General features: G+C 41.7%; 1 protein-coding gene across 1 annotated transcript; it reads left to right on the top strand.

Moving 5' to 3' along the window:
- The first annotated feature begins 1,448 nt into the window (after positions 1 to 1,448).
- LOC129824112 (3-ketodihydrosphingosine reductase-like) lies at positions 1,449 to 10,035 on the top strand. Its single transcript, XM_055883460.1, has 10 exons — positions 1,449 to 1,925; positions 2,492 to 2,581; positions 2,679 to 2,735; positions 2,907 to 2,972; positions 4,230 to 4,325; positions 6,173 to 6,364; positions 6,462 to 6,545; positions 6,640 to 6,723; positions 6,893 to 6,994; positions 7,274 to 10,035. Exons 1-10 carry the CDS (start codon positions 1,737 to 1,739, stop codon positions 7,391 to 7,393), a joined length of 1,080 nt encoding a protein of 359 aa, XP_055739435.1. The 5' UTR covers positions 1,449 to 1,736; the 3' UTR covers positions 7,394 to 10,035.
- Positions 10,036 to 10,329: the final 294 nt, after the last annotated feature.

The following is a 10,329-nucleotide window of genomic DNA, read 5'->3' as shown; positions in this document are numbered from 1 at the left end:
GAGCTGTGAGTCTTTCTGGGTAAGTCTAAGAGCTGTGAGTCTTTCTGGGTAAGTCTAAGAGCTGTGAGTCTTTCTGGGTAAGACTAAGAGCTGTGAGTCTTTCTGGGTAAGTCTAAGAGCTGTGAGTCTTTCTGGGTAAGTCTAAGAGCTGTGAGTCTTTCTGGGTAAGTCTAAGAGCTGTGAGTCTTTCTGGGTAAGTCTAAGAGCTGTGAGTCTTTCTGGGTAAGTCTAAGAGCTGTGAGTCTTTCTGGGTAAGTCTAAGAGCTGTGAGTCTTTCTGGGTAAGTCTAAGAGCTGTGAGTCTTTCTGGGTAAGTCTAAGAGCTGTGAGTCTTTCTGGGTAAGTCTAAGAGCTTTCCACACCTGGATTGTGCAGCATCTTCCCATTATTATTTTGAAAATGTTTTAAGCTCTGTGAAATGATTTATGTCTTGCCATAGATTTAAGTCAAACTTTAACTCGACCAGTCAGGAACATTCACAGTCTTCTTGGTAAGCAACTCCAGTGTAGATTTGGCCTTGTTTTAGGTTATTGTCCTGCTGAAAGGTCAAATAATCTCAGTGTCTGAGATTGTGTAATAATGACAATGAATTTGAAAAACAAGCAACCACCTTGTGATCGGTTTGCCTCTAAGGGTTATGTTTGGATAATTGTGTTTCTAAAGTATGTAATGACAGCTTATTGACCCCTGCTCCTCCTAATGATCAACCCACTGTATTTGTGTCTACTCATTCCCCTTTCTCTCAGGCGTTCCAAAATGTAGCCTAGATTTGGTGTTTTATTTTACTGCAAGAAATTTGCATCAAGAAGTTAGCCTTTAATATGAAAGGCTATGTGAGAGAGGTTAGACATAGTCAGTGTCTAACCTCTATAAGGGATTATTAGGTGACCATGATGGTTTGAGGGCCAGATTGGGAATTTAGCCAGGACACCGGGGTTAACACCCCTACTCTTACGATAAGTGCCTTGGGATCTTTAATGACCTCAGAGAGTCAGGACACCCGTTTAACGTCCCATCCGAAAGACGGCACCCTACACAGGGCAGTGTCCCCAATCACTGCCCTGGGGCATTGGGATATTTTTTAGACCAGAGGAAAGAGTGCCTCCTACTGGCCCTCCAACACCACTTCCAGCAGCATCTGGTCTCCCATCCAGGGACTGACCAGGACCAACCCTGCTTAGCTTCAGAAGCAAGCCAGCAGTGGTGGTGTAGGGTGTAATATGAATGTCCAACATGAAAAAACTACTGGATTTAAACTGATTGGCCACTCTTTATTGGCCGCAAAATGCGCAGTGAAGGTCCTCTGGGTCTAAACGTTGTGGACTTGAAACCTAGAAATACTGCTGAGTATAATGACTCCCATTTTTCTGCGCCACAACGTACTGTGCATTTACAAAGCATACAGGAAGGAAATCTTGTTTTAAAAATGTTCAAAAAATCCGTGACTCGGAAGTACTTCGTTATTCTTACCTGTTTCACAGCGGTCGATTTGTTTTGGTTTATGTTGTAGCTAGGCAGGAACAGAATGCAAGATCGTATAGCCAAGGTCCACCTTATAACTCAGTGGGTCCACAACAGCAATTGGTCTTAGGGGAAATGTTTCTGACTCGCGCCAAATATACTGCTAAAAAACTCTGTGTTTCATCGCCATCCCTTTGACCAGCCCCCGCGATTCGCTCCTACCGAGTCCAAAAGCGAACGTTAGCTACTAAGCTAACCAAACTGGCAGTTTCACCCATGTCCTATGAGGAATGGTTGAGTTCAACGATCACGGATTGGCTTTTCTTCAATTCCTGGTGGCTCCTTTTGCCTTTTATCATGCTTCTAGTCGTTGCTGCATTCATCGTTGCCTTCGTGTTGCTGTTGTATATGATATCCCCTTTGATTAGCCCAAAACCTCTCAAATTAAATGGGGCACACGTCGTGGTAAGTGACAGTGTTGAAACCATTGTACTGTAAGTGTTACAGGTGAATATATTTCCTAACTGCGCGTGCACGCAACAGATAGCTCTTCTCGTCCACGGCACACCTACAATGAATTGACAGCTAGTAACAATTCAGTTTTCCAGTTGGAAGTGAAAAGTAGTATTTAAATACTGGCATCTGTGGTTTGCATCTGTAGGTAGTCAAAGCTAGTCAAAACCAGGACATTTGTGTAAAATAAACACATGTACTAACTTGCAAAAGTCACATTATAATTAAGCAATAAGGCATGAGAGGGTTTAGTATATTGGCCATATAACACAAACCCCCGAAGTGCCTTATTGCTATTATAAACTGGTTACCAGCATAACAAGAGCAGTAAAAATACATGTGCTGTCATACCCATGGTATAACAGTCTGATATACCACAGCTGTCAGCATTCAGGGTTCAAACCACCCAGTTTATAATTACCTATATATATTGGACTTTGACCCCCAGGGCACAGCCCTTGTATTTAACTTTAGAAGGAATGCCCCTCCTCTCTCACCTACCACCTCTTAACCTGCAGGTCACTGGAGGCTCCAGTGGAATAGGGAAAAGCATTGCTATGGAGTGCTACAGACAAGGAGCCTTCATCACACTAGTGGCAAGAGACGAGGTTAGCAGAAATAAACAAAACATCAATGTCCTTGACTCTTTTGCCCTGTTCTTCACCCAGACAGAACATTTATCAAGCCTTCCGTCTTTTTCTTTAGAGTAAATTGGTTCAAGCGAAAAAAGAAGTAGAGAAATGTGCAATTAATGACAAGCAGGTATGTATTACGTAGCTACATGTTTTAGTACAACCTGGAAGAAGAAAGACAATGCTCTTTTTTTGTAGCTTTTTTTTGGATGCAAGTAAATGATAAAATATTGACCCTAATGATCACATTAGCAACTTCTTACACTGACTGTTTTGGTATTCGTATTCCTCTTCCACTCAGGTTGTGCTCTGCATATCAGTTGACGTGTCCAAGGACTACAGACAGGTGGAAAGTGTGATTAAGCAGGTAAATCAAAGTGATAGGCAATGTTCCCTCTAAGTTGTTCGCAGGAGCACATCTCTCCCAGGACTGCTTCGCAGAGGAAATATCAGCCCCCGCAGAGAAGCACGTGATTGAACTTCACTCAACTTTCTAGGTTTTACCTTTTAGTTAACACTATCAATGTTTCCCTCTACTGTGAGAATTGGGATCGAATCAACGTAATATCAGACACTTTCAATGCAACATACTGGAAAAAAAGCTAACTATGCAAGAGATTTTCTTGTAGGCAGAGCACATTGGAGTAAGATTCTATTGCATTGACAGGCACAACCTATACTCTACTAATCCGGTGCGCCATAACCAGAGATGCAGTATCCCTATATGCAAATAGACCATTGCCATATGTGGATCTGTGCCATTCACTTTGAACTGGACTGTGTTCACAGCATGAGTGTTCGCAAGTAGATGCGCTTGTTTTAAGATCAAAGCGAGAGCTGCATGTAGCCACGTGTGCACATTTGTTCATATTTTTTTCTAGTAAGTGAGTTATTAGCCCAGTTATAGCTAATTTCTAGTCAGCAATGGGAGAGTGGTTGCTTCCTACAAGGGCACAAAACGTACGCAGGTAAAGTCAGGTAAAGATGTCAGGTAAATAATAATTTTTCTGTCTAAAAGTGTAGTGTTGTATTTTGAGACAGTCTTGAATAAGCTAAGTAGCCAATAGGCAGAGGGTAGAATAGTTTGTCTGATTTTCTGTAATAATGGTATGGGAATAATAATGCATTTTATTTTGTAAAGTGGTATCTTGCATTAAACGACACAACATTTTCAGTCACCTCCTGGTCTGAAGGACAAGTGGATAAGCCCTGCATGATTTTTTCCAAAAGTCTCATGGAATGTAGGCCTACATTGAACACTACACATTGGCTGCTACTGTAGGCTGAATGATAGAACTGCTATTTCCATGTTAGAATGTTATGGGATGCATTTTCTCTGTTGTTTTTTATGGTAGGCCAGTCTGGGAGGCCTACATTATGATCAAATAGCTACAGTAGCCTACTTGACCAATGTTATAACTGTAACTTAAAGCGGGTACAGCCTCATTGTTCACAGTAAATGTGTACCAAAAGTTACACATAATTTTCACAAGGTTCAAGTTTGCGCTCAGCAGACCTGATATTTGCTCAGTTACAGAAAAAAATTTGAGGGAACATTGGTGACATACACTTTTGTGTATTCTATTTGCAAATGACAACATCAATGCAATTTTAATCCATTTAGTGTCAAGAGAAGCTTGGTCCAGTGGACATGCTGGTGAACTGTGCTGGGACGTCCTTCTCTGGGAAGTTTGAGGAGGTGGAGGTGGAGCGCTTCAGAGTAAGTAGGTAACTAGTAGGTTGGGGATGTTGTGCCAAAACTAACTCTGAATAGGCAATGAGAGAAGATTTTAGATTCCCAGACTGAAGAGTCAATGGGTTTGATGTGTGTCTGAAGGTGGAATCAAGGGTTCAGCTTTTAGTTTAAAGATGCAGTTAGCAAACCATAAGGTAAGATGAGAATGCAGTCTAGGTCTGCAGCAGATTGGATTGCAGTGAAAGAATGAGAGAGCGGGTTAATTCAAGGCTGAAGAGGTGGCAGGTTTCTTCGCTCTCTCACAGTCAAGGGATTGTCCAGATTCAGAGATAATAACCGAAGGAATAAATTAGATTGTGTGTGTGTGTACGTGTGTGTGTTCACAAGTGTGTGCATGAAGGCATTGTTCCAATACAAAGATAATGACCAAGGGTAAATGAGGTTGTGTGTGGCTGTTCACATCCTAATGTATACTGAACAAATATAAACACAACATCAGAAATGTTCCATACGCACAACAAGGCAAAAAACAAATGTAGCTTAATCAAACTAACTGCTCTTCTCCAATTATTTTCAAACATTGTAGTAAAATTGAATTCATGGTGTGAAGGGAAAACATCCCTGGTTAAATATGTGCATATATAACAAATATAGCAACTTAAAGCCATGCAGATCACAAAGCCACTAGGAAAAAATTATAAATAAATACAATTGTTATTAATTATGATGATGCTTTTCTCTCAAAACATTTTGTGCACAAATTTGTTTACATCCCGGTTAGTGAGCATGTCTCCTTTGCCAAGATAATCCATCCACCTGACAGGTGGGGCATATCAAGAAGCTGATTAAATGGCGTGATCATTACACAGGTGCACCTTGTGCTGGGGACAAGAAAAGGTAACTCTAAATTGTGCAGTTTTGTCACACAACACAATGTCTCAAGTTTTGAGAGAGCGTGCAATTGGCATGCTGACTGCAGGCATGTTCACCAGAGCTGTTGCCAGACAATTTAATGTTAATTTCTCTACCATAAGCCGCCTCCAATGTCATTTTAGAGAATTTGGCAGTACGTCCAACCGACTTCGCTACCGCAGACCACATGTAACCACTCCAGCCCAGGACCTCAACATCCGGCTTCTTCACCTGCGGGGTCGTCTGAGACCAGCCACCCCGACAGCTGATGAAACAGAAGTATTTCTGTCTGTAATAAAACCCTTTTGTGGCGAATAACTCTTTCTGATTGGCTGAGCCTGGCTCCCCAGTGGGTGAGCCTATGCCCTCCCAGGTTCACCCATGGCTGCACCCCTGCCCAGTCATGTGAAATCCATAGATTAGGGACTAATTCCTTTATTTCAATTGACTGATTTCCTTGTATGAACTGTGACTCAGTAAAATCGTTGAAATTGTTGCATGTTGCATTTATATTTTTGTTCAGTGTATTTATTGGGCTTCATTACAATTCCTGGAAGGAGCCTGGCTCTGCTGGTGCTGCTAGCCTAGCTCCTTCTCATCCTGGCATTCCACTGCTGGTCACAGGCCTCGTTAAGGGTCTGAATACTTGTTGGTTATTACTCTGAATACTTGTTGGTAATTACTGCATTGTCGGAACTAGAAGCACAAGCATTTCGCTACACTCGCATTAACATCTGCTAACCATGTGTATGTGACAAATAAAATTTGATTTGATTTGAATTCATTAGGCCTCCCTCCAGAGAAATTCTATTACTATGGAAACTGCACAGAAATATAACACACAACATATTGCAGGGCTATTGTTAGTAGTATGGGTATTGCTCAGCTTTTATTATTATTAATAATAATAATAATACATCATTAATGACTTTTTGTGCTCCTTCCCTTGTCTATAACAGAGTCTGATGGAGGTGAACTACCTGGGCAGTGTGTATCCCACACGGGCTGTAATCACCACTATGAAGGAGCGGAGGATGGGACGCATCATGTTTGTCTCCTCCCAGGCTGGCCAGATCGGCCTGTTTGGCTACACTGCCTACTCCCCGTCCAAGTTTGCCCTTCGTGGTCTGGCTGAGTCCCTGCAGATGGAAGTGGGTAGTATTTAGTTCCTCCTCCTACTCACGTTGGAGGCCAAAAGGCCTCTTTGTGGCTAATTTAATGTACTCTTTCCTCTACTCCTCCATGCAGATGAAGCCATATAATATCTATGTGACAATTGCCTACCCCCCTGACACTGACACACCAGGACTAGCAGAGGAGAATAGGACGAAGGTAAGTCTCCTCATGAAAAAAGTGGAAATGTTCTCTTCTTTTGTCTTTTACTCTGACGCCTCGCGTTATATTTTCTCTCTTCGTCCTCCCATAGCCTTTAGAGACCAGGCTGATCTCCGAGACGTCTGGGGTGACTCAGCCGGAGCAGGTTGCTAAAATCGTGGTCAAGGATGCTGTGGTAAGAAACTGCATTCTCAACAACTGTCGCTATCACATTTACTCTGCCTTAGGCCAACACAAAAAGCTTTATCTGTACACCCCTTCCAGTCAGGACCATAGAGAGAATTGCTCTCTAGAAGTGTGATAAAGCGTTTTTTCGGGCGGCCATGTCTTTGTGACCCCTACAGCAGGGGAACTTCAACAGCTCTGTGGGGCCTGACGGATACATGCTCTCGGCTCTCACCTGTGGAATGTCACCTGTCACCTCCATCACAGAGGGCCTCCAGCAGGTAACAACAGTACAGGAATGTACACGGCCCCATTACAACACACCCAGGATATTACTCTGGGGTCTTTTGGTAAACATGCGTTAACTGAACCGTAACAATCAACTTACCAAAGCAATTGGGTATCTATTACACATCTATTATAACCATAGAGATAGAATTAAGTCATATTTTATATGATTATAACATAATAATAGATTGTCCCAAAACTGTGTTCCTGTCTAACTCTGGTGATCGTGAATAGTGACTAGGGCTCATAATGTTATTGTGACTTCTGTGCAGATTGTGACCATGGGGCTGTTCCGGACCGTTGCTCTGTTCTACCTGGGGAGTTTCGACAGCATTGTGCGTCGCTGTATGATCGAGAGGGAGCAGTCCAAAGCAGCGGACAAGAGGGAGTAACACACCCACCCCAACCTCCTCCCTCATACACCCCCTCCCCCGCCTCTCCATCCTCCCCGAGTCATAGCCACTGAAGAACCCAACCGAGCCACCACTCCTCTCCCCTAGAGGGCACAACCCTGGGTAGGCTAAATGGCCAGTCATCTCATCCAACAGTGATAATATCTAAGTAAAGAAGATGGCGGATGTCTTTTCCACTTGACCAATGATGTAACACATACCATTCTTGGCAGCCATTTTGTCATTATTCCATTGATATTTACTTTTTTTCCTTCCATGCAGAGAGGTAAGTAAGGGATAGCCAGTCTGACAGATTATGTCAGCATGTTGACCTGCAATTCCTTTACCAAGAGTCTGACAAAATACCAACGCAAACAATACTGTGTCATGCAGACCATTCTGAGTAAGCTAGCTTCATCACCTTAAACTCTATCTTCACCAAATGCGTTCTGTTCCGCCTTCCAAAGCTTTTTTCTTTTGCAGGCAGGGCTTCTTTCCTCTATATTCACTCTGTTTTAACCTGTGCCCCTCCATGTGCTGTCTATGTAGTGTGGTGTTTTGGCCCGTGCTGTGGATGCATTAACTAAACTTAGAGGTGATTTTAGTCATTTTGGGCTCCCGTGTGGCGCAGCGGTCTAAGGCACTGCATCTCAGTGCAAGAGGCGACACTACAGTCCCTGGTTTGCATCCAGATTGAATCACATCCGGCCGTGATTGGGAGTTCCATAGGGCGGCACACAATTGGCCCAGCGTCGTCCGGGTTTGGCCGGTGTAGACCGTCATTGTAAAAAATGATTTGTTCTTAACTCACTTGCCTAGTTAAATAAAGGTTAAATAAAATTAAAACAGTAATGAGAGAGGGCATAGCAAGAAGGCAATGCAAAAATGTAATTTGCTTCCCGGAAATAAACATCCAAGGCATTTTCAGGTAGAGAGATTGTATGTGGAAGTACAAAGGAATTTGTGTGTGCTGTGCATGTAGGGGCTTTGTGAAGAAGCCGATGGGAGAGATTTTAATGCAGTGTTATGTTAAAATGTGTTTGAATGACTATACACTGACCCAGCCTACTCCAGGGAGAGAGAAAAGCCATTGGACACTGGTGGTGGCTGGGAAAAAAGAAAAACCTCCTCTGTAATGTATTCCTCTTATTTGCCCTGTCACTTTCACATCTTATTTGTGTTTTTTACCTGAGGTACAAGCAGCACGTAAAAGGTCAGCATGGGACAGTCATACGATGTAGTAGAAGAACAAATCCAATAATAGCTGATGACAGCCTGATCCACTCTTTCCTGTTTTCCTAAGAGGTTGAGGGTCTTTGTATGTGTGATCTGTGTACATATTCTGCCTCCTTAAGATTGATGGGGGGGTGTCAGGACAAGGCGTGGGGTGTGACTCGCAGGTTCGAGCAAAGTCCCCTTGGGCCTAGAGAGGGCGCCAGAGCTGTATTTTAAATAGAGGCCAAGAGATGAAGAGGGACTGGCAAGCTCATAGAGGAGCTCTGTGTACTATTGTATTATCTCATTTGACATTTCATGCACAGTCACTGTGGACGTTATCCATTACGTTCCTATCTGATTGTTATTTGTCTCGGTAAGTATTCACAGATCCCTTCTGAAGTCCTCTAAAGGGGAAAATGCGAGCTCGTGCAAGTCTTCCTTCCATCGATCAACTGTGGGGAAATGTACTTAACTTTAATACAAACAATACGCTATAAATCAGAAAATATACATACTTTTTTGAAAATCCACCAATATTTGAATGCCAAGATGTATTAAGAGACAATTTTTGTAAGTACAATGAAACTATTTGAGATTTATTTTGTTTGATGATGCTTCTCTGTTCTCTCCTAGAAATAGTTTGTAATGCAGTCAAGCACTACAATTGTGGGGACCCATTCCAAGCGTTAAGAGATAACTACAGATGTTAATGCTAAAATAATCAAATTCATCCACAGAAAAAAACTTGACTTAAGCCTCTGGTGGTTTACCAGTTAATTTGATATGATTTTTCTATGAAAATGCCAACTGTTTTACCATGTTTTTTTGTTGTTGTCAATTCCAGTTCAGTTTTTGTACAAAAAGGCCTTACTCAAAACCAAAATGTCGGAAGTGAGAATGCATGATTCAACTCTGAGGTTCTCATTTGACATTGGTTCAAAGCATACTGTCACTGTCCAGCAAAGTTTGGTTATCTACCTGTCATTTCATCATCTGTGTCCATTTTTTTGCTTTTAGCAACACATTCATGTTGTAGTTGATAGACATTTGGTATAATATATAGTTCATGGACAAAGCTATTTTGTTTTAACACTTAAGCTATGCAAATTAAGCCTATGCTCACTATGTTAAAACACTACAACCAAGTTTTAAAATGCTCTAGTTTTCCCATTCGTTGGTGTCATCCAGAAATATTTAAAAGATTATATAGAGTTTATAAGTACAGTACTACTGAAAATTATCATGATGCATTCCGCTTCTGTTCCCATTTTATTGGTTGTGTTTTGTTCTGTTTTGTTTTTGCCAAACGGGTAAGAATTTCACCTTGTGTGCCATTGGAAATAAAAATGTAAGGAGTAGAACAATGTTGCTTTGTCTTATTTTCTTACATAATAAAACAAAATAAATCACTTTGGAAAATGTCATTTTCTCTTATCTTTTCTTTTTTCTTTCACAATGTGTCCTGTTTTAGTTCTAGGTGGGGTTTTTCCTCCTTCCAATGCCCATCTAGATCTCTGTTTTAGGTTAAATGTTTATTTTTTCTGCACTCAGTAGGCTACTGAACACATAGGCCTCTTTTGAAAGCTTTTAGGCTTTGTTATTGCACTGGTATGGAACCTAACCTATACCATATGTATAAGTATACTTAGTTGAATGCACTGACTAAGTAGAATGCACTGACTAAATAAGACCGTCTGCTAAATCAAGAGTTCCCTAAC

Source organism: Salvelinus fontinalis, chromosome 26, assembly GCF_029448725.1.
Source record: "Salvelinus fontinalis isolate EN_2023a chromosome 26, ASM2944872v1, whole genome shotgun sequence".
NCBI classification, from domain to species: domain Eukaryota; kingdom Metazoa; phylum Chordata; class Actinopteri; order Salmoniformes; family Salmonidae; genus Salvelinus; species Salvelinus fontinalis.
Note: the sequence above shows the minus strand (reverse complement) of the source record. Positions and strands in the feature narration are given on the sequence as shown.

Bases quoted from the DNA above. Each gene is read 5' to 3' on its own strand.
- LOC129824112 (XM_055883460.1), top strand. From the start codon at position 1,737: ATGTCCTATGAGGAATGGTTGAGTTCAACGATCACGGATTGGCTTTTC. The intron at 1,926-2,491 runs GTAAGTGACAGT...CTTAACCTGCAG, and splicing joins TAAATGGGGCACACGTCGTG to GTCACTGGAGGCTCCAGTGG. The intron at 6,724-6,892 runs GTAAGAAACTGC...TGACCCCTACAG, and splicing joins TCGTGGTCAAGGATGCTGTG to CAGGGGAACTTCAACAGCTC.